A 27,508-nucleotide genomic window follows, 5' to 3' on the forward strand; every position below is an offset into this window, starting at 1 on the left:
CGGCAATTGACCGACCAGCGGTTGTTTCCCAGAATAGTGGCGTCGGTTTCTTACCTAGCCGGGCAAAGCAAGCAGTGGCAGGGCAACAGACCTCCAATATCGGCCAACCTGACGTGCCCACGGCCCATCTCCGTCTTACTAAATGTGGCCTGACACAGAAACGAGCCCAAAAACTCCAGAAAAGTGAAGAGGCGAGCGGGCTTGCCGTACCTGGCCCACAGTCATTAAGAATTCGGACCCAAACCGATGCACTCCGGTCCCGGTCGTCTTTCTTTCGGGTCTTCCCCTTCGACTTCGAGTGGTCATAAACCCCCGCCTCCCTTGTGTAATCCCCATCCGTCTCGACCTCGCAGCCGCAACAGCGAAACCCTAGCCTCGACCTCTATCTCCCTCCGGCCACAGCAGGTAGGAATCTCCTTTCCTCATCGTTCCACGGGTGGTTCGTTCCCGTACCCCGCGCCGCGCTGCCTTCTAGATTTGTTTTCTTGTGGGGGTGTCGTGTCGGGTTCCGGAGATGCGGATTCGGACGCGGACGCGGCGGGGGCTGATTTGCTGATTGATGACCCTTCTAACTTTGTTGGTGAAGGATGAGCAGGCGCTGGAGCCGCACGATCTACGTCGGGAACCTCCCCGGCGACATCCGGGAGAGGGAGGTGGAGGATCTGTTCTACAAGGTGGGGAATTTTTTTAATTGTTTGATTCCTTGCTACCCTATTAATCATTAGCACAGAGCGCAACCCGTCTTACTGTATTAGGCTGGGCTCACTTACCGTGTGCTTCTTAGATTCAGTACCTCCGATGCTTATACTACTTTCCTAATGCAATAGGATGCGATGCACTGCTATGCTCTTTGTGACCATGCCCATAAATCGTAGAAAACTGGTGGCTTGGATAACCTTGTGCTATCAGGGTCCACCTAGTTCCTACTACATTCACTATGATCCTCAAGCTATAGCTTGCGCTTGAGAATGTTGCTTATAGTTGCTGTTCATTTGAAAGGTTGCATGGATTTATACTAATAATGTCCATTTTTATAAAATTTGTGAACGCAGTATGGTAGAATTGTTGACATCGACCTGAAGGTCCCCCCAAGGCCACCTGGTTATGCTTTTGTTGAGGTAAGATTCACCTGAATGTGTTGAATGACATGGTTATCTTTTCCCCGCAAAGATTATCTTGTGTTGGTTGATGACTTTAGTCACGAACAGCAAATTTGAGGTACTTTGCTAATCTTGTAGTTTGAAGATCCTCGTGATGCTGAGGATGCAATTGCTGGGCGGGATGGATACAACTTTGATGGACACCGTCTAAGAGTAAGCTAATCAGTGCTTTGATAAGCTACATGCTTACTCTCTTTCTCTTCAATCTGTTGATCCAATGCCTACTTCTGTGGTCAGGTGGAGGCTGCTCATGGTGGTAGAGGTAATACTTCCTCGAATGACCGTTCAAGTGGCTTTGGTGGCGGTGGTGGAGCACGTCGTGGTGTGTCGAGACACTCAGAGTATCGTGGTATGGTTTCTATTCATGTTGAACATCAGTGATTGCTCTTCTCTTCTCTGTCAGCAACCTTTAACTTGAATCATTGCAAACAGTTCTTGTCACTGGACTGCCTTCTTCTGCTTCATGGCAGGATTTAAAGGTCTGAGGCAAAACTTTTTCCCTGTGTTCTTCCATAAGACTGTATCGTTTGTCTCATTAACACCAAATATATTCTTCCCAGGATCATATGCGGAAGGCTGGTGATGTTTGTTTCTCTGAAGTGTATCGCGAAGGCGGTGGTAAGTAGCATTTTTGGGTTAAAGCCGCTGCCTTTATTACAATTTTGAAATGTTCATCATAAATATTTAGAAGCAGAGGTGCACAAATATATTTGGGGTGCATTTTTTTTTTCAAAAGCAATTATGTTTGATCTTTTTGCCCTTTTGGTGCCATCGTCATGACAAAGGCACATCCTGTTACATACTGGAGATCCATATATGGCTATACGAAGTTCCCTGTGTTCCATTTTATTTTTCTCTTAGTATTCTCATTTCCCAGAACAGGAAACTATTAGTTCTTTGATATTTTTAAATATTGATTGATAAAATACTAATTGTTCAGTTAAAAGATAATTTAGGAACAGTTGAAAAATGCTTGGGATTGCAAGAATGATACTGCCACAAGAAAGTTCAAGCTTGCTTGGGTACATAATGACCAAATGTACTACAGTAACAATTTTAACATGCTAGCACCACTTGAATGGATCAAATGTATTGGGACAATAACTAAAGCTCGTAGCCATTATTGAAGTAATGTGCTTGCCATACTTAGTCCCTATGATTGAAGCAGCTTGAGAACTGGATGCTTGAGGATATTGCGTTCGAAATTTGCAAATGGACTTATTTTGTTGGTGAAACTGTAAGCTGCCCACAATTTATAGGGAAATTCATCACACATCCTATATTCTCAATCCCCATAAATGACCATCTGTTCATCAGTAATCTCTCTCCCCTTGATCTGGAATACGGACACGGCCATTTTGATGACTTCTTATCAAGTTTTAGAAAGAGGGCCTACTTAGCCTTCCCATATCTGATGTGTCAAAAAAAAAGTACTCATCATTGCTGTTTATTCTAGGATTTGGGCACATATAAATGCCGCATAACATGATTACTAGCATATCTTATTATTTATTGTGAAGGTTTATTTCATTTGGTTGCTTGGTTTTCAACCTTATTTTCTTCAAGGAATGTGTTGTAAAGCTATCTATGTTCTTAACACTTCTTTTCTTTTTCAAGTTCTTATCATATATTTCTATCTTGTTACAGGCACCATAGGAATTGTGGACTACACAAATTCTGATGATATGAAATATGCTGTAAGTCCATAATACATTCCCTTCTGTCTTGGTGTGAATCATTTCATTCTATAGTTTTTTTTTCCATGTATCTACTTTTGACCACCTACAATACCTGATATTTGATTGCTTCCTATGTGTCATCATTAGTTCAATCTCTTCTACAATAGCCCTAAAAATGTGCTCTTAATGCTTTTGAACTATGCTCTTGTCATTGACAACCCATTGCAGATAAAGAAGCTGGATGATACTGAATTCAGGAACGCCTTTGGGCGAGCCTATATAAGGGTAAGCATTGTATCATGTTACTGGTTTAGTCCTGGGGATCATCTGTGTAGTTCGTTGTTGAGCATGCACCTTATTCTTTACAGGTGAAGGAATATGATGGCAAACGTGATCGCTCCTACTCACGTAGCCGAAGCCCAAGTCGTAGCTACAGCAAAAGCAGGAGCCCGAGGTTTGCTGCTGTACCGAGATGTCATGGGTAACCTTGTTGATAAGTAATAACTAACACGGAATATACTTTGCAGCAAATCACCCAGGACTCGCCGTTCAGCATCTAGATCCCGGTCTAGATCCCGGTCGAGGTCTGTTTCTTCCCATTCAAGGTCTGCATCAAAAGGACGTTCTCCGTCTAGGTAACATACACTGTTCCAGATTTTGAGCTTTTTGAATCCTTATATGTGTCAAGTTCTTTTCTACTGTTTTGTCCAATGCACAATATATATGCATTAGTAGAATATCTGGCCAAATTGCAAATATGCCTACTTCTGTATTGTAATTACCTGTTGCCTACTCTGGGCTTTTTTTTTATTTGCAAAAATTGCTTCTGTTTTAGTCAAACAGTGGTTAACAATCTTTATTAAAATATCATTTTTGTTCTGTAACCTTCATTGGCCTGAATATTTGGTATCTAATCATTCTCTAATAAGTAAATCAGTTAAGTCCAAGTTAACACAGTTACGCTCCCAGGCATGTATACAATGATGATGGCTCGCTGTACAGTCTGATTGCTTTGGGATTCCTTCTCAAGTGCTCAGAGTCTCTAATGAACTATATGAACTGCTTAGTCTGTTCTGTTTTGTTTTTGAAGACTCAATTATCTCGCCCTTTTATCTGGGATTGTGCGGTCATCTGGGGATTGCACATTAGGATATTGAGGATGGGATTTTCACAATATGCTACAGTTCAGTTGGTTTTATAAGGTATGGTTATTAATTGAGAGCTTGTATGGAAAGCTAAAATCGTCCCATTATTTTACCTAATGTCCTGTAACTGATTGACATCAGAGCTTGGGCATAAGCACATTGTTTGGAATACTGGACATAGGAGCGTTAAGGATTGGTGATCTGGATTATGGTGGTACAGTGACTAGGAATGTACTTGGAGTTCAATGCTTGGGGAATGAGTTTTCTTCCTACCTCGGGCACACTTCAGATGGTTGCTGTAGTTCGTATATGCACTTTTGACATTATTATACAACAATTTTACACTTGCATGGAACTGAATGCTTCAATTTTCATGAGCTTTTATTGCTTTCGACGCGGCATCATGGCTTTTGGAACCAAGTTGTTAAAGCTGCATTTTGGATATTGAATCAGTTGTTTCTGGAACGTTTTGCAGATCACCAGCAAGATCCAAATCTCCAAATGCTTCTGTAAGTTCCCTTCATCATTTTGATAATATTTTGGTTATTTTTGTTGCTTAATTTTATATCTGCTAAAATGTCTATGTAGCCCGCAAATGGTGAAGCAGCAAGCCCCAAGAAGCAGAGTCCAAGCAGGAGCCCATCCGGCTCACGTTCTCCTGATGTAAAATGATTCTACTCGTATTTTCCGTACTTAATAGCAAACACAGCTGAACTGACAACAATGCGATCAAAATTTGCAGGTGAAACCTGAATAAAATTAATATGCTGTCGAGGATTGCAGATGGAGTCCAGAGATCTTTTCTGGACACTTATCCTCCATACTGTTCTAGTTCCATCTTTGTCTTAGCAACAGTACAAGATTCGATGATATTAACTATCAGTATCAACTTGTATCGATGGACCCCTGTGTTGTCACTGTTGTGTTGAATAGTGCGCTGAAGGGCCCATTTACTTATGCTTAATTTTCTATTAGTGATTGTTGAATGCATGCTATGTGGATTTGTGCTATGTTGACTATCATGTTGTTTTGGAGCTCATGCATGTTTTCTTCATTTCCGTAATTTATTTGAAGGTTGCTGCAGATTATGCTCAATTTTGCACTATGTGAAACACATAGGCTCGTTGCAATGATGCTGTCCTGTAATCTTGAGCTTTATTTGACTAGTGAAATAATGCTGCCCAGTAATCTTTAGCTTTATTTGACTAGTGAAATAATGCTGCCCTGTCAGTATAGTTAAACAGCATATACTTGCACTTGGGGACTGTATCACTCATTCACTGTATTCGTAGTTACTCCATTCCAAATAGTAAGAGTTTTAACTTTTCTAGATACACATTTTTTTTATACTATGCATTTACTGTATGTCTATAGTAAAAAGCAATGTATGTAGAAAAAATCAAAATGTCTTATCATTTGGACCGGAGGGAGTACTTGGTAGTCCGATTTGCAGTTTGCTAGACTTCGGCGGTCGGATGTAAACGAGGTCGTGCAAACTTGCTGCCATTTTACAAAGGGCGTGATTGGTACGTAGCTCCTGTCTACTACGTACCGGCACAGCATCAGTTGGAACCTGCGTTTCTACCGAACCTGGCCGGTGTTGTGCAGTGTGTTGAGTACTCCCTCTTTTTTAGAATATCTGTCGTTCTCGTTTTTTGAGAAACAACTTTAATAAAATATATATTAAAAAATATTATTATTTATGGTATATAATTAGTATCATCGGAAAGGCCTTTGAATTTAGATTTTAATAAATTTATTTGGAGATATAAATGTTGCTAGTATTTTTTACAAATTAAGTTAAACTTGTGGTAAAAAACCGGAAACGACAATTAAATGGGGACAGAGGGAGTAGGTAGGTTGTGCGGACTGAGGGGAGACGTGCATACAATCACAATCCTTCGTTTCTACCGAGCCTGGCCGGTGTTGTGCAGCGTGAGTAGGTAGGTTGTGCGGACTGAGAGAGGAGACGTGCATACAGACTGCCGAACCAATCACCATCGTTCCCTGTCCTGGCTGCAAGCAGATGGTAACCAAACAAACTCGTGAAGATGCACTGATCCTGGCCAACAAGAGCCTGGTGCCTTTTTTTTTGGCGAATAAAGAGCCTGGTGCTGCTGGTGCTACGATGCGCAAGGAACTAATCACGCCCGAAATGTTTGTTCTATTCACGGCAATGAAGCTGCAGCGGTTGTCTGATGGCAACTGAGATTATAATGCCGCGTTGTTTTTCAATATTTCTGTATGGAAATTGTATCCTTTAACTTACACTGATCTTAAATCGGCAGCCACCAAGGTTGTTATTAGTACATCAGAAGGCCCGTGTCATAAACAGACTTACAGACACAAGCAACATTGATGTTTTCCATGCTGTTTACTCTCTTGGTCCCAAAATAAACGTCGATATGGTTTTTGTGCCGGTCAATTTTTATTAGGTTTGACTGAGTGTATAAAAAATATTAGCAATATTTATATCTCTAAATAAGTTTATTATAAAAATAGATTCAATGATTTACTTAATGATGCTAATATGTACTATAAATATTAATATTTTCTTGTATATATTTGGACAATGTAAAAAACAATTAACACCCCGAGAAACGAGAACGACACTTTATTTTGTGACATAGGGAGTACTCTGATATAGTATTTACCAGTACACTAGCAACATTAATTAATTATTAGGGCCCGACTGTACTCAGCCTTAAACTCTTAATAGACTTTAACATTCCGATAGAAAAAAATCTAATGAAACACACGGATTCAAAGAATATCAAAATCTAATGAAACACGACTAATAGGAGATACTTTACTGATATAAGAATCACCGTACAACCCAAATGATACTTTACTGATATAAGAATCACCGTACAACCCAAATGGGTTCTTATTAATTGAATCGAGAGAATTACTTCCTTGACTCTAAAAAAGGCTATGCTTTCTTTCTTGGCCCCTCTAGTTTTGAACTAACATATTTGGACTAAAATCCAACTTCAGTTTCTTATTTGTCCATTCTGTTAGATTTGGCTACTAACGGGGGCACAAATTGACGCTCTTACCCCTAGGCAAGACAGACAAATATTAGTTTTGTTATATTTCATTTTGAGGATTATTTAAACTATTTTACATGGTTTGTGCAATTATGATGTCCTAGACCATGCAAAATTAGTCTAAATAATCCTAAAAATAAAATATACCATATTAAACTTTGTATACTCTTTACCTATCTCACCTAGAGGTAAAAGCGTCATTTCGTGTCCCACCTAACACCGTGAGCAACCAAACCTAACAGATGGGCTAAATAAGAATCAAAGTTGGATTCGAGCCAAATAGGTAAGTTCAAAATTAACGGACCGAGAAAGGAAGTGAAACTTTTTTTTAGATAATAAGAAAGTAATTATCTGAATTTTGCTAAAAAAAAGTAATTATCTGAATCGAATTTGCTTCGGACAAGACAAGAACGAACTCGGGCCGCAACGAACGCCTTGGATAGAGATCCCTGGGCCCACCCGCAGAGTGCAGTGTTGCCCTGCACTGCACCACGCACGCCATCGTTACCAAGAGGAAAGCGGCAAGACTATTCCGTCCCATCTTCTGCCGTCCGGTTCCGCCGAACACGCAGCCAGGTCTCCTTCCGCCAGAGCACGCCACCTCGGATCCCCCTCCCTGCTCACGTGCCCGGCGACTCGGCACCTCCGCCCCCCGTCCTCCTCCACGGACCACCTGCCCCCCACCCCTCCTCGAACGGCGTCGAGTGGGGATTCATCAGGACTGGTTGGTGAGCCCTTGACCCGCTCGGATCGTTCTAATTTGTTCTGATTTTTTTTTCTCTCTCGTTTGCTTCCGCGAGCAGTCGACTCCAATTCTTCCGTCGTAGGGGTTACTCCAATGCATGCGGTTAGTAGTTGTGGAGTTCTGGGGTACACCTGATCCTTCGACGGTTAGATTCGGTTCGTCTTCTTGTTCTGAGTTTTCGAGTTCATGGATTAGGGCGCCACTACCCTGAACTAGATAAACTTTGTTGTTGGTTTAACTGAACCCCCATGCCCCACGGTGATGCTGCACCTACCAGTTTGTGTTGATTTTCATGGCATTCTATATTTGGCAATATGGTGTTTACTGAGTATTATGTTGAGGAAGCCTCAGCAGTGACAATTGGTTTTATCCCCACTAAGGCCTTGTTTGGATGCACATGCATCCGTCTCAATCTATGAGTGTTGGAGCGGATTGGGGGTCGAACTTAGTTTAATTTCCACCCCAATCCACTTCAACACACATAGATTCAGGTGAATACATGTGCATCCAAACAAGGCTTAAGGATAGGCATTCAACTTTTACCATGCAATCTGCATGTAGAATCGGTGTGGAAACCACATGTAGAGCAGTGGGCACTCGGCAGTGGCTGTAGTTTTCTTAGATAATGGAATGAAAATTCCCAACCTTCACATCATGAGATGTTTTGGCCGATTCTTATCACAATATCTGCACTTGCAGCAAGAGCAAACACATAGTTGTTTGGTGTGTTTATATGGTTGCTTTTTGCCCCTGTGCCTGGAACTCCTTTACTGATTGTAGGTTCTGTTTTTTACTCTTGGTATAACTGGAACATGAGATCCTTCAACAGTTACTCATAAGCCCTTTGTGAATGTTACCATTAATTCGCCTAGCTACAGTAGAGTACTGTGCCACTGTTCACTGATGATTTGCTTGTACCATCTTCTATAGTACATAAATGCAGATTTTTTTGCTAGTTTTTCTGTAGACATTTATCCAGGAACATTAATAAAATCTTTCAGCCAGAAGGATTTATTGATTAGCTCGGCTGTTGCATCGTTGTACCCATCAAAGAATCCAACTCCTGGTTATATACTGAAAAAGAACAAACTCGTATACTTCATTCTTGCATTTTTTTGCTGGAGAATAGAAATGCACACCTACTAACCCCTAGTTGCTTGAAGAATAGACCATAGTCATTAAAATACGTTAACATATCAGGGAACATGCAGTTATTTGCTGACCTCATAGTGAGTTGCCATAGAAATATAGCATTTCCAACAATTTGTTGGCCGTGTAGGTTTCAAATCCTATAGGACTACAATATAATAGGACAGACTATCTCGGCTGGAAGAATTGTTCAATCTTATATGCAGTTGCTTACCAAAGATTCTAGTATGCTGCATTCTTTGTTGTTACACTTTGGAAATTTTTAAAGAAATCTGCTTTTCTAATATAGGGAAGGACTGGCATGCTCTACAGAGAAGTGTTGCAGAGCATTAAAAGCAGTTTGGGAAGACTACAGGAATACCAAAAAAGATTGCCCCTTAGCTTCTGAATCCTTCAATCCTCTAGCCTGTAAAAGAACAAAGCCAGGAGTAGCTAAAGACGACAATCCCAACACTTCGTCATTATCTTTACTGACAGTATGGCACTGAAAAATGTGATCCGTTTCATTTTGGTGCTGGCCCATGTGAGCAGTTGTCTGGCTCGATCAGGGAACATGTTCTCTCCTGGCTTCATTTCAGCATCAAGGCCATTACCAAGCTGGCCAATTTTGAGTGCAGGAACATCTGTAACTGTGGCTCTTGTTCTGTCGTTGTTTCTAACCTTTGAGCATCTGTGTGCATACCATCAACCTGAGGTATTTTGCTTTCATACCTTGGTTTTGATTTATTAATATTCTCCTAATAAAGATTTTATATGTGTGCAAGATGTTCGACTATTCACCCTGTTCTTCTTATCCATTTTTACTTTCTGATTCAGTTAATCACTATGCATATTTCAGGAGCAAAAATTCATGATTGGTCTGATTCTGATGGTTCCAGTATATGCTGTTCAATCAGTAAGTAGATACAGCTACTTTTGCTTTCTATCCCAGCATTTCTGCCAATAAGTTGCCATCACTTCCTAAATTAGTTTAATCTTCATATCATAATTATGATACTTGGAGAGAATCTGAATGCTGAATATTTTTGGATGGTACAAAAATACAATCTTCTTGTTATTTGTCTTCGTCTTACTTATGTAATTTTTTACAAAGTTCTCTGTTCTCCTTGTTGTTTATTGATAGTCATACTATTATGTTATTTGGTCCACCCCTCTTTAGTTTTGTATATAGTGATATAAGATGAGATCACATTAACCTTTACATAGATGTTCAGCGACTGCAACCCACTCTTTAAAAATATGCTGTCTTTGATACACTTTATAATACTTGTATTCGCTTATTGTAACTTGTTTTGGCTTTCAGTTTTCACCAACTTGAACTTATTTTATGGTATTCATCTGTTCAAGAATAGGCGATTGGACCATATATGTCACTAATAAGCAACTTCGACTGAGCTTTTGGAGTAATGCATATATACAAAGTTACAGACTCTTGAGATATTGTACACTTAAAGTTGTTTTCATAGCAAACTTATAATATCATAACATGCAGCTAAATATTTTCTTTATATATCAGTGGTCAAAGTTGAAGTTTGTCTGCTGAAATTTTTAGACATCATATATTTCTGAGTCTTACCGCCTGTGACCGGAAGGTCCCGGGTTCGAGTCGCGGTCTCCTCGCATTGCACAGGCGAGGGTAAGGCTTGCCACTGACACCCTTCCCCAGACCCCGCACAGAGCGGGAGCTCTCTGCACTGGGTACGCCCTTTATATATTTCTGAGTAGAGGGAGTAAATTCTGAAACAACCTTGATTTTGTTTCTTCAGTGTTGGCAGCATTCTTATTTACTGTTGGAAATATATAATGTTTCTTGTGTTTTTTGCAGTTCTTTTCATTACTGGATTCGAATGTCGCATTCATCTGTGAACTGATGCGTGACTGTTACGAGGCATTTGCCATGTATTGTTTTGAGAGATATTTGATAGCATGCTTAGGTGAGTATTTGAATATCTGTTGGAATTCTGCACAAGTGAAATATCTTCAGTTAACCAATAGTTGGAAGTAAGGCACACCAATACTTCCATTCTCAGCAGCAGAATAAAGAGGAATTTCGCTCTTAAGCAGAAGGTTCTTATTTGTGTTCTCATCTGTGGTAACGACCAGGAGCAGCAGCTGGTCTGGCGTGCTGTACAGTTGTGGTGTGTGTCCATAGGCAGCGCTTAATGTAGATCAAGGGTCCCTACTATAGAAAGTTCTTTAGGAAATACTCCCTCCATTACAAATTATAAGACGTTTTGGCTTTTCTAGATGCATTTGCCTTTCCTATGTATCTAGAGATATTGTATATCTAAGTGTATAGCAAAAGCTATTGTATCCAGAAAAGCCAAAACGTCTTATAATTTGGAATGGAGGGAGTACTAGTTTTCATCACTTGAGTAATACAAAAAAACAAAACTAAACTAATATAGGTTTATGTATCTGAGTTTGGTCCCCTTAATCTTTTTCAAGCTCTGGCATTAATGATGATGTAGAGTCCCATTACATGCTGCTATGACTTATATAGCATGTGATGTTTCTTTTTTACTGGCAGTCACCCTTCAATACGATGCAATTTCAGATTTTGCTTTGGTTACTCCATTCCTTAAATATTATGGTCCTGTTCATGTTGAATACTTGCTCTTAATACTTAGGGCACACCACTAAGTTATCCTGATGCAAGATAAGCCATTTCACTTCAAAAAATTGACTGGTCAGGTTCATGTTATTTTCTTTCTTATAAAAATAAAATAGCTGATTGTTCTGCACCTGCTGTGTTGTTTCCCGCTATGTGCTACCAAACTACTTCAACCTGACCCTTGCATTATCTGCTACATAAAACATTGTGGTGTCTTGTCCATCACTTGGTTAATGCCACGACTTACAAAATATATGTGATCATAAAAGAAATATACCTGTATCAAAGTATTCATGTGGAATGATATCCTTTACGTTCTTCAACTATTCAAATTTACAGAAATAAAAATTTGATCATAAATAAGTATGAGAACTTGGTGAAACTCCTAAGTCTATTCCCTGTTTTAGTTTGATCATGCATGGGCCTGCATAGTTGGAATGATGGTTGGCTCAAATATTGTTTTCTAACTTATGTAGTTATATTTTAGCTTCCTTTATATGACCAATTTTTTTGTCATTTAAGGTGGGGAGGAAAGTACCATTAGGTTTATGGAGGGTCGGCTCCAAATAAGTGAGAGCTCACCTCTGCTAGATATGGATTATGATTATGGCATTGTGAAGCATCCTTTCCCATTGAGCTGCTTTATGAGAAATTGGTACCTTGGTCCCGACTTCTACCATGCTGTGAAGATTGGTATTGTGCAATATGTATGTATGCATGAGGGGTCACATTTCTCTAATTTTCTTAATCCTGTTTAATTTGTTCTGATTGATTGTGGTTTCCTACTTTCTAGATGATCCTCAAACCTATCTGTGCTGTCTTGGCAATTTTCTTTGAACTTCTTGGAATCTATGGAGAAGGAAAGTTTGGGTGGAAATACGGGTACGAGTATGAATCAATTCCATTGCTTGTGCAGTTGTGCGCTATTTGGCTATTGTTCTTTTGAATACTTTATTTTGGAATTATAAGTATACTTCTGTCAAGAACAGTCTAACACCTAGTCAATACTTGCTTAAACTTTTCAAATTTTGTACTCAAATGACTGAAAGATTTCAAGTTTTGCATCCTCATGAATTTTGTCGATTCATTTGCAGGTATCCATATTTGGCTGTTGTCCTAAATTTCAGCCAGACATGGGCATTATATTGTCTTATACAGTTTTATACTGCTACCAAGGAGAAGCTGGAACCTATAAAGCCTCTGTCCAAGTTTCTTACTTTCAAATCTATTGTGTTTTTGACCTGGTGGCAGGGTGTTGCTGTTGCGTTTCTTTTCTCAACTGGACTTTTTAATGGACATTTGGCACAAAGGTTTCAAACACGTATCCAGGATTACATTATATGCCTTGAGGTCTGTTTTATCTGACTTTTTTTGTCCACTGTCATGGTTTAGCTTATGCCCAATTTTGTTTGGTTCACTTTTCCATATGATGCCAGAACAACAAAGAAAAAAACTTTAATGTTAACTTGCTAGGTCATTCCATGCTCTTTTTTCCTTAGCACGTCTCCAACTATATAAGCTGATAAATATGGAGGAGAGAGAGACCGTAGCTAGTAGCCCTGAACATCGTGTTGTGAGAGAGGGATGCATCGTGAAATGTGCGGGACTATCTCTTGAGTCTACACTAGGCTCTTGCTTTTTGCACTGTTGAGTGATTAAAAATTTGATTCAGCTAGCTCTAAGCTAGACCATTAGAGACACCCTTAGGAAGTTATATCTATCTATTAGTTAATTATATGAAAAATCTAGATCAGTGCTAATACTCGTGTACCTGTTTCTTGCCTGGAAAGATAAATACTATGTACTTGTGCTAAGTATTATCTTGAATTGAAGGGTGGGCCTGGTGCAAGCGGTAGAGTCTTACCGCCTTTGACTGGAAGGTCCCGGGTTCGAGTCGCGGTCTCCTCGCATTGCACAGGCGAGGGTAAGGCTTGCCACTGACACCCTTCCCTAGACCCCGCACAGAGCGGGAGCTCTCTGCACTGGGTACGCCCAAGTATTATCTTGAATTGTCTTATGTTATTCTATTTAGTCTGTTATCCTGATATTAGCTGTACTGTGTCACTGTTAAAATTTTGGTGTTCCTCCATATCAATGAATATTTGCTGTAAATTAATTTACACAACTTCCCTTTATGCTCTGTGCAAACATTGTGAAGAGAATGGCTGCGAAAACCTGCTAGTTTCATGTCTCAATATTGTTGGGTTGTTTTCCCCATGAATTTCTTGTCTCAAGTAGATCTTGTCACGATAATACTTTTTTTTGGCATGCGTACATCCATTGTGTTCATCGTGTTGATGATTACTATTGATGCTCGTATCCTGGCCTGTTTAAGTTCATTCCTGTAACAAATCTCTTGAATGACAGATGGGGGTTGCTGCAGTGGTCCATTTAAAAGTCTTTCCAGCTAAACCTTACAGCCGTGGGGAAAGAAGTGTTCGCAATGTGGCTGTCATGTCTGATTATGCATCACTGGGAGCTCCAGATCCTGAAGAAATCGGAGGAGGGATTGACAGCTTAACAGTCTTGCAAACTCCTGCCACTAAAGACAGGCGGTTGAGTTTTTCTCAGAGTGTTCGTGATGTTGTGTTGGGCAGCGGTGAAATCGTATGCTTCTGACACTCAAGTTGCTTCATCCTGACATATTCAATCCATCCTAACTATTGACTCGTTTGTTTATGTTGCAACTTTTCAGATGGTTGATGACGTCAAATATACAGTTTCCCATGTCGTGGAGCCTATGGAGCGGAGTTTTACAAAGATAAATAAGACAATTCATCAAATCTCAGAAAACGTCAAGCAGCTTGAGAAGCAAAAGAGGAAGGCAAAGGATGACAGTCATCTTATTCCCCTAGAACCATGGTCAGAGGAATTTTCAGAAGCTCATGATCATGTTGTGGGCGGTAGTGTCAGTGATAGCGGATTGGCTAAGACAAGGTACAACAGGATCTCAAATAGGCCCCGGAGGTCATTTGAGTCCAGATTGCGCAGATGGTTCTAGCAGCAAGTCGGTGCTGGTGGGTTAATTGATTTTGATTTTTGATCAAAAGAGGGGGTTAACCTTTTAACTCCAGTGGTTTATACATAGGCCTTGTCTTATGAGTCGTACTGTTTCGTCAAAGGAACAGTGGGCCATATACATCAGAGGACATAGCGAGGACAAAATGATGGCAATTCTGACAACTGGTAGTCGGCACGAGGTGGAGGCAGTAGCTTCCTGTTGTTTATAGCTGACCCTGGGCTCTTTCCCATTGTGGAGGCAGTAGCTACATGAGTTTTTTATTTTAGCGTCCTTGTTTAGAACTTAGCTTTTAGGACCGGCAAATACGGATGTAACCCGTTGATTCCCAGAGTTAGTAGAAAGTACCATGCATTAAACTGAGACTTTTAGAACTTACCTTTTAGGACTGGCAAATACGGATGTAACCCGTTGCTTCCCAGCGTTCGTAGAAAGGAACATGCATTAAACTGAGAGATTTGTAATACGTGTTAAACATGGTTTAAATTGAAATAAAGAAATCAAATACTCCAGTTGGTTTAATGCTTACATTCTCGTGCATGGGAGCACGACGATATTTACGGTATCGTTAGTTTAGTGCCTCATTTACGACAAGTTTGGCGTGTCTGCTTTCTTTTCTTTTTTTAAATCCAACGGACGTTAAGATTTAAGAGGCCTTAAGCTATCTAAATAAATATTGAGATCATTGCACATATTTGCAAAATTGTGCCTATGGTATGTACGCGTTTGAAGCTCTCATAGGCTGCTGGCTTTCTTGCGGTTATCTAAGAGCATCTTCAATAGATTACTAAGTAAAAAAAACTGCCATTTAGGAGATTTAAGATGTATTTAGTAGCGATCTGGATTCTTCTAGCAATGTTTTAGATTTAGATTCTATAGAAACATTTCTCTATAACTAAAATCAGGAGAAACTAGGTTTTTAGATGTTTTTTAGACTAAGTACGAAAACGAGAATCGGTTTAAGTGATTCTTCCTCAAACGTTTTTCTCTTTGTGGCATATGATAGCAATTCTAGTATTCCTACTAAGAATCCAAAACGTTTCTAGTTGTTAAACGCACCCTTAAAGTGCTCTAACAGATTACTTATCACCAACAACTAATTTTTAAATCACTAAATCACACCCTCTCTCTCCCACAAATGGAGGGGATGGAAGCATCTCCCCTGTCCGTCTGTTGGTGCTTGAGCCATGAAATGTCACGTGCACAATCAGGCAGGCGCCGACAAGGCCACAAGGAAAGTGTTTTTTTTATTGATTTTTAATGGTATTTATACGATATAGGATTAGTTTTCCTATTAGCTTTCCCCTCTTTTGTTCAATATTTTTTTTCGTTTTTATCTTTCTTTATTATCTCAAAAAAAGAAGTATTGATTTGGTTGAAAACGAAAAGCATATTTGACTAAAGAAAAAGTCATATAACATAATTTTTTTTTCTTTAATTTATCATCTCAGTGACACTTCAAATAGTATTTATCTTTCGAAATACTTGAATGCGGTCGCGTCGGTTTGGACGTGGCTTCCACTCCGCCTTGCCTGTCTCTTTGTTTCTCCGCTCCATCTCGCCCTCCCCATCTCCGTTCGCTGGCAGTAGTAGAGCCCCGCGCTGCCACTGTTGCTTCCTTCCTCCACCCAAGCCGACCATGCCATGCCTCCCTGGCCTCTTTCCGAACCCAGCGCTGTCAGGATGCGTCGCCGGCGCGGGTCGCCGTGTCGGTGTTTTCGGACCACTGACGAGTAAATTTGTATTTGTGCGTCTAGCTCGGATAGTGTGCTCGGAGGACACAATGGTTTATACTGGTTCGGGCGGAACGTCCCTACGTCCAGTTCGCTGCTGCTCGTGTTACCGGCACTTGGTCTGCAGTAGGGGTTACAAACAGGCGAGAGAGGAAGAGGATCCCATGTCTCTGGTGGAAGGAGTGGACGGGTATTGAGAGCTCGACTACCCCGGTCAGCTGTGTGCTTGTGTCGTGCTCTTGTGTTTCTAGCTTGTTGTCCGACCCCCCGGTAGGGGCGCCCTGCTTCCTCTTTTATAGGCGAAGTGAAAGCGCGGGTTACAGAGGAGGAAAAGGAGAAGAACGAGAGAGAAGAAGACTTCCAGGATGGCCGGATCCTTCTTCTCCTTCATGTGGGTCCTGTCGATCTTGTAGATGTCAACAGGGATGGCTCCACGTCGCAGCCCTGTTCATCACTGGCGCCATGCGCAGGCGTCCTCTGTCGGTCATGGCGCTCCATTCTGTCCCGACAGACGTCATGGTGAATTGACGCGCCTGTAAGCGTTCGTACGAGAGTTAGGCAGAATAGCACCGGCACGCCCGACACTGTTCTTGATATGAATCCTCAGGTATGGCCCGTCATGGCCATGGGTTACATCGAGGCATGCTAGTCTCTTCCCTGGTGTCAGAGTTTTGACCCAGGCTCATACGCTTGGACCTGGAGTGGTTAGCGGTGGTATGGGTCCCTGTCGGATGAGACGAAAACCACAACCTTGGGGTCGGGCGAGATGGAGCCTGTACCCAAGGGGTTGGGCGAGGCGGAGCCCGCACCCAAGGGGTCGGGCGAGGCGGAGCCTACGGCCTCGGGGTCGGGCGAGACAGAGCCCGCGGCCTTGGGGTAGGGCGATAAGGAGCCCCCAACCAAGGGGTCGGGCGATAAGGAGCCCCCAACCAAGGGGTCGGGCGAGACGAAGCCCGCGACCTTAGGGTTGGGCGAGACCTTTTAATACGTCTTGCTCCATCCGGGGAAGTTAGCATGGGCGCTCACTTCCTTGCTTTGGGTATCCCTACTATCGATATCCGACAGTAGCCCCCGAGCCTACGGAGGAGTAGAATACTCCTTTGGAGGCTTTTTCGAACGGGAGGACTCTGAGGGCCTTGACCTTCTTTTTATGTCCCGCGACGCGTCCTGGTAGGATGGCGGTTCCCTTTTGTCATGGTCGGTCTTCTTGGGGGCATGTAACTGTAGGATTTAGGAGGTCGAAAAGATTTTTCTTGATCCCGGTCCCCTAGGTTCCGATCAGTCCGCCGTCGTACTACGACCGAGCGTTCGGTCTCCTTGTGAGTCCAACTTTCCTCGAGCCCCCGCGCGTAGCGGGGGTCTAGTCGAGGGTCAGCTCATCTTCATGATCATCGTCCCTCAAGCGTTTTTTTTGAAAAAACGGAGGGGATGAGCCGTGCCATGTTTTTCCTCGATGGACGAAACATGATGCTCGGTGAGCTGTTAACGGGCTAGTCCGAGTGGGGTCCTAGCTTCCCGTTCATGGGGATCCAACATGGGTCAGCTGGTGACCGACTCCTGACTCTTGGCGACCAATCCATATAGTTCTTGGGTCCGTTCGGCCGGTCCCGAGGGCTCGTTGCCTTTCTTCGAGGAAAAAACCATGGACTGGGAACTGACCAAGACCCGAACATGGGCTAGGATGCCCACGACACTCGTGTGCCTAGGTACTGGCCACTTAGTGGACCCATCCCTTTCCACCCCTCACTCTAAGGGCGCCCCAAAGCGGCTGTGAACCCATCGGAGGGCCAACCTTCGAACTCTTGGCCTAAATGGGCCGTAGGAGCGTTTTCAGCTCCGTATCCCACCTTACCTATGATGGTTCATGGCCCGTTGAATGAGCAAACCGTCATCTGGCGTATCCTTCGAGGGTACGGCCAGAGGTAGCATGCGTGCGATCTTTGGAGGGAGGTGACGTGACACGACGCAATGGGCACGTGAATCTAGGCAGACGGTTTGCCTTCTCACCCCGCTCTGTCCTATAAATAGCGGCCTTCCCCTTCATGTTTCTACACACCAAAACTGCAGCCTTACCCTCTCTGTTTCTTTGTCGCCACCGTTTGGATCTGCCGTGCTTACTAATCCACCGTCGGAGCCCTAGATTCGTAGCTTCCGCTTCTCCGCAGCTGCCTCCATCCTACATGGATTCGTGGTATCGCTCCGATGTTACCTATGCGTGCATGGAAGGCCTCGTCAAGCGTGGTCTTCTCTGCGGGAGGACCGATATGGCGGAGTGGCTTGTGCCCGGCCGCGAGGATGCACTGGCGCCGCCCGACGGCTATGTCGTCTCCTTCACGCTCTTCCATGAGCGCGGACTCGCGGTTCCTCCTCACCCGTTCTTCCGGGGTCTGCTGCACCACTATCAGATCGAGCTACAGCACTTGAACCCTAATGGGATCAAGCACATTGCGGCCTTCATTACGATATGCGAGGGGTACCTAGGGATCGAGCCCCACTTTGAGCTCTAGAGATATTTCTTCTCTATCTCCTTGATCAACAAGAAGGAGAGAAGCCGAGAGACCCTAGTGCTAATGGGATGGGCGGGTATCCACCTCCGAGGGTAGCTGGCGGCTGAGTACATGCCCTGCCATCTCTTCGGATCCAACAAGGGGTGGCACTCGCATTGGTTCTACTTGAAGAACGACCCTGTCACTTCCTTGTCGATCTTCTCCGGGCGTCTGATCGAAGAGGTGCCACCGTCATGGCCGTGGGGGCCACCCATCAAGGAGAAGAAGAGGATGTGCAACCTCCTTGAGGCCATCGTGTTCCTAAAGACCCACGACCTCTATGGGGTCGACGTCATCGGGGGGGTATCACACGAGGAGGGTGGCGCCCCTGATGGCGCATGTTCTCCTGCTATACGGGATGATGCCCGACGCGCAGCTCATCGGGACGACGCTCGCCTAGGGGCTGCTCCATGATAGCAAGGTCATGCAGTGCGTCAAGGAGGCCACGGGGGAGGCCGACATCGTGTTCCTGATTCTAGGGCATCCCATGATGCGGCCGGATGCAGGCTTCATCGAGCTACCGGCGGGGTTAGCCTTTCGGGACTCCGTCACGCTGCTGTCAGAGCACGCGGCCATGAGGGCGGCCAACCATGCCACAGATGAACAACAGAAGAAGAAGGATGATGAGGAGAAGAAACGACGGTCGAAGCAGCGAGCGAAGCTGCAACGAGGGAAGCAGCGTCAAGGCTCGTCGGAAGAATAGGAGGAAGAAGAAGAGGAGGAGGAAGATGATGGCTCCATGTTTCCCATCCTGTGGGATGATCTAGCCACCGGGGACAAGAACCCGCCTTCACCGCAGGCGGGGCCCTTCCTGTGGCATGTTGCGAGGTAGGAGGGGGAGGACGCGCCCCTGAAGCCAACAAAATCAAGCCACCCCGCCCCGTCTGGGCCTTCGACGGCGGCCTCGAAACTGGCGGAGTCAGGCCACCTTGCCTCGTCCGGGCCTTCGACGGAGGCCTCAGAGCCGGCGGAAACAGGTCGCCCTGCTCCGTCCGAGCCCTCGGCGGCGCCTCTAGAGTCGGCGGGAGGCGGCCGTTTTCATTTGTCCGAGCCCTCCAACCCAAGGGAGGGATTGAAGCGACAATGTGCTGACGAGGAGTAGCTAGGGTCGGGCAAGCCGACCCTAAAACGTCCTCGTATGATGGTGTAACACCTCTGGTGTTACGAGCTCGTTTAGCACTGCGATTTAGGCCTAAGAAAAATTTTCGAAACGATTTTCTTGGATTTTAAAATTTGACTTATATTTAAAAATGTCTGATAGCAAATAAAATGGCGAATGGTTGGTTCTATGGGATTAAGTGTGAAAAAACAATTTTTATAAACCAAATAAAATATAGCTGGTAATTCATATTTAGATAAAAGTTTGAAGTGCAAGCTTAGTAGATAAAATGCTATTTTTCGGCGTTTGAATTCTAACAAAAATTTCTAAATCTTAGTTTCGTGTTTGGTACGATTTGTCGCATCAAAGTGTGGACTTGCGCCTTCGTCGCATTAGTAAGTTATTTTGATTCACTTGTAAAAGCGTGCGCGACGTCGTTTTGGCCAGCCCGGTCGCTGCCACTGCCTCGTTCTGCGCTGTGCTCCTGCTGTCTCGCGTCGTGTCCTGGTCCCTGCACCATTGCGACACTGTCGGCCGCCCGATGCCATTGCTGCGCGTGCACGATCTCCCTGGCCACAAGTTTCATAGCGCCGTGGTCTGTCTTCACGTCCCGCCAAGATTGAATTGTCTCGTCCATGCATTGCTATCCTGCGCCGGCCAAGTGTGTTTCTGTGCTGGCACTTGGCCACTGCCCTCGCTGGTACTGCCTCGACATGCGCCTTGTCAGCCGCCCACGTGTGCTTGCTTCCTCATCGTCCCGCTCGCGTCCTTGCTACTGCTGAGTCGCTGCTCGCTCTGTTCCCTTGCCTCTGTTGCCTGCCTTCCTTGTCTCCATTGCTTGTCGTGTCTGCCTTTGTTATCTGCCTTTGCTTGCCTTGCCTACCTCGGCCGAGTCGAGTACCCATTGCGGCAGCATCCATGGCCTTCGCGTATACGCGCCCTACGTGTCGGCGTGGCCACGTTTTTGCTTCCTCTGCTGGCCGTGCTGAGACCCATGCGCACCTCACTTCTACCCGCTGCCTCAAACCGCACCATTGCTCTGCTTCCCCTCCCTCTATTTTTCTGCTGCTGTGGTGGATGAGCCCCAGCTCTGCTCATCCACCTAGCTCTCTCGTTGTTTTCCTCCCACCTGCAGCGCCACCGTGGCTATGCTCCCATCGCCGGCCACCGCATGCGCAAATGCATGGGGAACCCCACGGTCCTACGCTGCTACCGCACGCCACCGTTGCCCTGCTCTAGGTCTGCTCGCCGATGCTGGTCCTCCTCCGTCGCGCGCCCGAGCCGCAGCCCCACTGCGTGGCCCTATGCCGCATCCACGCCATCCGTCGCCGTCCGTGGCCTGGTCTCCTCGCAAGCCCATGCGCACCTCGTGGCTCCGGGCGACCTCCAGCACGGGCTCGGTGAGGTCAGCCGACTCATCCGCACCCTCGTGCCCCTTCTGTGCTGAGCCAGCAGCAGCGCCACGAGCAGCACACCGGCGTGCTCTGTTCGTCGGCAACCACCACTGCGCCACCTCTATCTCTTCTCTGGCATAGTTCAGCGTAAGGTGGGCACCCACTTCCCTCCATCACCCCAGCGCCTCCTCGCATGCACGCGCAAACGCACCATGAGCGGCGTGACGCCACGCTCGCGTAAGCAAGCAGAGCAAGCTAGCAGCCGGCTGTGCGTGCCTTTGCTCTTTCTAGCTTGTTGACGTCATTCCTGCATCACACCCAATATAGGGCCATTTTCTTGTAGGAAAATAAATCCCAGAATACATTAGGAATACCTGCACGGCCTGTTGGGCCGCGACTTGCGCACCTAGCCCGACCGCGCCAGCTATCAGCCTGCCGCCGCCGCACTTGGCCGCTCGCGCCCGTGCCCCCGCCGTGGGCCGGCTTGCTCGCGCCGGCCTTGGTCCGCTGCCACCTAGGCCGCGCACGCGCCTGTGGGCCGTGTCGCAATGGGCCAGCCTATCATCGCTCACGCTCGCGTGCGCGCCCCGCCCCCGTCTGGGCCGCCGTGCCTTACCGCGCAGCTAGGCCGGCCGATGGCCACCGTCCGCGCACTGGGCCGGCTTGTGCCGCCCGCACCTGGGCCGTTGCCTGCACGCCTAGGCCGCGTTAGGGCTGCTGGGCTGCTTAGCGGCCGTCGGCCCTTTTCGATTTCTAGAGCAAATTCTGATTTAGCTTATAAGGTAAAATTTGTAAATTCAAAGTAAAATTTATAGGTGTCCAAAAATAGTGAAACAAGTTTTGTTGAGTTCCTAAAATCATGATCTATCTAATAGTGTATTTTGTTCACATAGATTCGGTATGTTTTTAGGGTTGCTCTAATAATTTTAACATGCTTAATATTGATAAAAGATGAACTTGTAGGAATTTCCGTGATAAATCGGTGATAGTGTTGCCTCTAAAAATTTTACAGTAAATTACTAATATTATTAGCTGCTCACTGTAATTTGTGTAGCTACAAAATAATTAGTTGCTGGATAGATAATGATGCCCTATTTCGAATAAAAATTAATTCGATCGGATAGAATAAAGAAACACCTTGGGTTTGTATAACTAAAACATTGGTTGGAAAATAACACCTTATTCGACAACATGGATATGTGGCCTAAGTACTGTCGTCGTTAGAACTAGCTCGTTAACTTGAGAGGCGTAAATTGTATATTATGAGTCACAATTGCAGTGATTAATTATGTCTTTACATCGCATCACATTGCGTATCATAATAGGGACGTCGATGGATCGCGGAGTCATCGAGAATTGCTGGAGAAATGGTGCTTTTGGAGATCGTGTCGCCATGATGGAAAGCTAATTTCTGATTAATCTTACCCAGGCAAGCCCCGGTACATAACCCCTACTTTTCTGCAGTTTAAATTATATTTGTGCATTAAGTTTTAAGGAGTTGAATGAAACCCACTTATATATATATTTATATCTTTATCCTATAAGTCTTACTAGTATGACATGATCGTGTAGATTGCTATGCTACAGGACTTCGGTAGAAGTCGAGTGATGGCTGTCACTCACGAGAAATAGGAAATATATTATTGGATTATTATCACTTGAAATATATAAAAATGGTGGAAAGGAAAATGATAGCCGGGCAGGGATATGGTTTGGGTATTGGTGGGTGTAAGAGGTTGTGTTGCCGCAGCTGCGGGGCATAGCTTGGTTACACTATTTTCCCTGTCTGTGTCAATTAAGGATCGGTCGTTGCATAAGGCTCTAGGCAAGTCACAGACTTATTATCCCGAGCACATACTTGGGTATGAGCGCTTGGAAGACTTGTTACTCTCTTGTCATAGGTTCTGGCTCTTTCTAGACCGACTGTCTTGGTGGTTTTGGGGTTAGGAGGTCCTTGCACTGCACTAAGTCCGGGACTCAGGGGCGAGGGCTTGAGTCCCAGTTTGGACGGGGACCTAGACCCCGTGACAGGAGGGTAGTAGGTTGGTCCTACTTGTGCTCGGGGTACAAGCGGGACGTGTGTTTTTGGGTACCTAACTGGGGGCATTGATTCGCGAATCGTCAGCGTTTCGGTACGACTTGTCTACGATTTAGCATCGTAGTAAGAACTGGAAGATAAAAAATAGAAAAAGGAAATTTGATTGCTTACCACCTGCTTGACAGTAGCATAGGTACTTACATAGAATGGTTAGTTAATGAACTAATACACTGCTAATAAAAATCAAATATAAGGACACTTTTAATAATGCTTCCTATAGATGCAATAAACCCACAAGCCAGATAGCCTTGCATATCATTAGAGTATTTTCTTACCTCCTATCGGGTAAGTCTACAATTGAGTACTTAGGGTTTTATTTTCCCCTGTTGTAGGTGACAGGTGGATGCTAGGGCTGACTTTTATGTGTGAATTCTTCCTATTGGGCTCAGAGAGGATTTCCTTTACGCCACGATCATAGTTTTATTTATAACTCTCACCAAATATTTTTATAAAATGGGGTTTTATAATCTGTTGTCATAGTTTACATATCAATGCTTCATCATGCCATGAATAGATATGTATTTCCGCTGTAACTCTATTCACATGTTTATATTCCGCTGTTCAATTAAATTGTTCATAAATCTGATAATAGGATTTCATTTCGCTGTTATAACAATGAATATTATACTCTGATGTTGTATTAATAGTGATGTAAGAAATGGTTAAGAATGATGTAAGCTTTATTCTCTCATTTGTGATCCTGATGGAAAATTATGGATTTTTGGGTTCTCCCCTGAGGTGTGCCCGACAGAACTGTGTAATTTAGTGTTCTCCCTTGGGTGCTTAGTGTCTAATGGAAGACAAACACTCCTAGGAGACATTAGATTAGGCGGTTCTGCCACAGATGGCGTCAAGGTGAGTCGAGAGTTTTTGTCATCCTTTGGTCCTAACGAATTTTTGTCGCGAACTGACCGTCATGTCCCTTGCAGCGTCAGAGGACGTGGGACTCTCCTACGGCTTGCTCCGAAAAATATTCTCCTTTGGCAGATGCGCTAGGAGCCGGCTGTCGCCGCGATGATGGAGGGCGTGAGTGGTGTCGGGATGGCCACAACGTCGACCGGGAAGGTGCAGTCGATGGCTATGTCCATGAGAGAGCAGACGGAGGAGGGCGCGTCTAGGGCGCCTGTGGCGGGCGCGACGTAGCCAGTCATGTCCTCGGCATTGTAGACGGAGGAGGCACGGCCGGAGCCACCGTCTGTGCAGGTGGCCATGTCCACGGTGGGGTAAATGGAAGGGGGCGCACCCAAGGCATCCTTCGCGGATGTGGCGACAGGGCAGGCCTCCGTGTCTGCTTCACCTGCCCCCTCTGTCGCTAGAGGAGCCGCTCTAGAGGAGCTACCGTCGCCAGAGAGGTCAACATCGCTTGAGGTCAGCGCAGGGACATCCCGGTCTCTGGTCCGAGTGGCTGCCCTTGATGAAGTGGCAGAGGAGAGGGAATGGGGGAGCGTCCACATGGAGGTTGGGGACATGGTTAGCGCCTTGACCACCATGTTGGGCTCGATGCGTGGTATTGTCGCCCCGATTGGCCAGGTATGATATGACCGTGCTTTCGACCCCCATGTTCTCTTTCTGTGCCTCTAAGTCTTGTCTTCTTCGTAGGTCCTTATGGCCTGCAGCCGAGAGAATTCCCAACTCCTTGCTAAGGAGACACGATGGAGTGAGGGGCTGGCCACACAGCTCGCTGCCGCCCATCAGGAGGTGGCTGAGCTTGCCCCTACCACCCAGGAGGTGACTGACCTCCAAGTCAGGGAGAAGGACGCTCGCGACAATGCCCGCAAGGTCGAGGAGAAGCTTGTGGCCCTAATCGAGAGGGCACGCATGGATGCCTTGGAGGCTGAACGGCTATGGAAGGAGCGGGATGATTTGCTCTGGGCCATAGAGGTGCTCCGTACGGGGACTGAACCGACTTGCCAGGAGCGCACCAATGCTCAGCAGCAGGTCAGTCACCTCGAGGAGCTCTGGAGGGAGAGGGACCTGAAGGTTGCAGTCGAGGGCGTGTCCATCGGGTTCGCTGTGGAGGTCGGGCAGCGCCAAGAGGAGGTCCAGCGCTTGGAGGCCAAGGTGACCCAGCAGCGTGATGAGGTGTGCAGGCTTTGGGTAGACGTGGATAGTAAGTCCCTAGTTTCCCTTGTTGTCTTTCTCCCTGGAATCCATGGTAAGCCTTAACATGGTCGGTATGTGACTTGGGCAGGTCTTGATGATAAGCTCAGGGCAGAGGTGGTGAAGAGCCGCGGCCTGGAGAAGGAGCTCAGCGAGGTGAAGGACACCCTCTAGAAGGAGAACGATGAACATGACAACCTATGTGTCGCCATCTAGCTAGTCTGCGACGAGCTCGAGCTAGCCCCGGAGCAGGAGACAAGCTCCCTCGCGGTTCGCGCCACCTAGATTATGGACCGAGCACGTGATATGGTGAGGGGCCCGCTTTACTTTGGCGTTCACTGATCATTCACGATTGCCCATTCTCATTACGTGAACATTGATCTGGTGACGATGAGCCAAGGCTTTGTGCCCATCTATACTAACACCGAGCTGGACACCATCGAGGAGGAGGTGGCCCCCCTAGCGCATGACCTTTTTGCCAAGATAGAAGATGAAATCATCCCTCCAAGGGGTTAGTTTAGTTAGATAGGTCAGGTGGTGCATTTGTAATAAGCGAACAAGTCACATCCCTTTTGTTTCGTTTAAACAAGTCTGTTCTTTTGTTTTAGTTTGAACAAATTTGTTCTTCCTCCCTTTTTATGTGTAAAAAAGAGGTTAGTGCGTTCCAACCCTTCCTTTTGTTAAGACTGTAGAGCTCGAGGTGTGGGCGAGAAAACTCTGGTCACATTGATAAGCAAGAGTGCCGTAGCTGCTAGGGCATAGGTTTCTTGCAGTCCGACCAGTTTTACTCAGCGTTCATTTCCGTAAACCTTGCCTCTAGGTTTTTAACATGAGAAAGGGTCAGGCACGGTGACTATTTTAGAAAGGGTATATATATACCCTTATCTATATATACCCTTATCAGCCACCGAGTGAGACCCGACCCCTTACCGTTGCTAGGGTTAGGTTTCACTAAAGATCGAGGAGATGATAGCGAAAACTGATAGGGGAAAGCGTTTTTGTTTTAGAAACATTATTCTTAGTTTTCATATGTACCCCCTCCCTAGGGTCCGAGCCATCGTTCTATGACCGCGCATTCGGTTTTCTTGTGAGTCCAACTTCCCTCGAGCCCCCGTGTATTGCAGGGGGTCCGGTTGAGCGGTCAGCTCGTCTTTGTGATCGTCACCCCGTCCATGGTTTCTGCAACTAGAGGGGTTGAGCTAATGTCACTTGCCTCGATGGCTCGAGTGTCGCGCTTGGTGAGCTTGCTACCGGGCATGTCTGAGTAGAATCCGGGTCCATCGTTCATAACGGGGTCGGCGTAACCCTCACGTGTCATTCCACTGCTCCTTAACCCACCTCTCGGCTGATGCCCGAGTCATTCTAGAGACCGACTCAGGTGGCCCGCTGGCTTCCCCTCGATGGAGATTCTGTGGGCATGGCTTGGGGTTAGGATCGAACGAGAAGGTCGAGATGACCCTGTCTGCTTTTGAGCGGGTTGGGCAAAGATTGCTAGGGCTCATCTATGTTTTCTCCCCTAGCTCTATTCGACGCGAGGCGGCCTTGAGCCCTTCGTGGGCTAGCCTTCAAACCTTTGTCGGTCGCCGCTCATGTTGAATGAGACGACTACCGCTTTGTGACGTGACACGAAGTGTTGTGATGCAATAATTGCATATGCGATGCTTGGATGTATAAGAATAGATGAATGAATGCTCATGCACTAGAAAAGTAAAGTGGGGGTTGGTAAAGTTACCTCGATGGCTCGAGTGATGGGTTTAGGGAGCTCTTACCGGATATGTCTGAGTGGAATCCGGGTCTATCGTTTGTGACAGAGTTGGCATAACCCGCATATGGCATCCTACTGCTCTTTACCCATCTCTCAGCAGTGGCTCGAACCATCTGATCGACTTGGGTGACCCACTGGCATAGGACTTACCTCGATAGCTCAAGTGATGAGTTTGGGGAGCTCTTATCGGATATGTCTGAGTGAAATCTGGG

General features: G+C 45.4%; 3 protein-coding genes across 9 annotated transcripts; all 3 read left to right on the forward strand.

The window, feature by feature from the left end:
• The first annotated feature begins 264 nt into the window (after positions 1–264).
• Positions 265–5,023, forward strand: LOC136531368 (serine/arginine-rich-splicing factor SR34-like). Of its 5 annotated transcripts, none has more exons than XR_010778013.1 (16): positions 265–405; positions 587–674; positions 1,053–1,118; positions 1,239–1,313; positions 1,398–1,509; positions 1,593–1,639; positions 1,721–1,778; positions 2,808–2,857; positions 3,068–3,124; positions 3,208–3,293; positions 3,367–3,474; positions 3,809–4,041; positions 4,126–4,285; positions 4,460–4,493; positions 4,573–4,647; positions 4,727–5,023. XR_010778013.1 is itself a non-coding variant. In XM_066524047.1 (14 exons), exons 2-14 carry the CDS (start codon positions 588–590, stop codon positions 4,739–4,741), a joined length of 870 nt encoding a protein of 289 aa, XP_066380144.1. In that variant the 5' UTR covers positions 265–405; position 587; the 3' UTR covers positions 4,742–5,023. The 5 variants fall into 5 exon arrangements, 1 of the variants encoding a protein (XP_066380144.1); XR_010778012.1 differs by having other exon boundaries at positions 4,126–4,276; XR_010778011.1 differs by having other exon boundaries at positions 4,126–4,493.
• Positions 5,024–7,102: 2,079 nt separating this feature from the next.
• On the forward strand, positions 7,103–15,077 carry LOC136531387 (protein LAZ1 homolog 1-like). Of its 3 annotated transcripts, none has more exons than XM_066524056.1 (9): positions 7,103–7,762; positions 9,218–9,622; positions 9,767–9,823; positions 10,754–10,862; positions 12,065–12,249; positions 12,336–12,424; positions 12,637–12,892; positions 13,910–14,149; positions 14,238–15,077. In XM_066524056.1, the coding sequence occupies exons 2-9, from the start codon at positions 9,407–9,409 to the stop codon at positions 14,541–14,543; spliced, it is 1,458 nt and encodes a 485-aa protein (XP_066380153.1). In that variant the 5' UTR covers positions 7,103–7,762; positions 9,218–9,406; the 3' UTR covers positions 14,544–15,077. The 3 variants fall into 3 exon arrangements, with proteins under 3 accessions (XP_066380153.1, XP_066380158.1, XP_066380164.1); XM_066524061.1 differs by having other exon boundaries at positions 7,103–7,758; XM_066524067.1 differs by lacking the exon at positions 7,103–7,762 and adding an exon at positions 7,785–7,934.
• Positions 15,078–24,658: 9,581 nt separating this feature from the next.
• On the forward strand, positions 24,659–25,705 carry LOC136537181 (uncharacterized). Its single transcript, XM_066529236.1, has 3 exons — positions 24,659–24,961; positions 25,031–25,541; positions 25,623–25,705. The coding sequence occupies exons 1-3, from the start codon at positions 24,659–24,661 to the stop codon at positions 25,703–25,705; spliced, it is 897 nt and encodes a 298-aa protein (XP_066385333.1).
• Positions 25,706–27,508: the final 1,803 nt, after the last annotated feature.

Source organism: Miscanthus floridulus, chromosome 2 (genome assembly GCF_019320115.1).
Source record: "Miscanthus floridulus cultivar M001 chromosome 2, ASM1932011v1, whole genome shotgun sequence".
NCBI lineage: Eukaryota > Viridiplantae > Streptophyta > Magnoliopsida > Poales > Poaceae > Miscanthus > Miscanthus floridulus.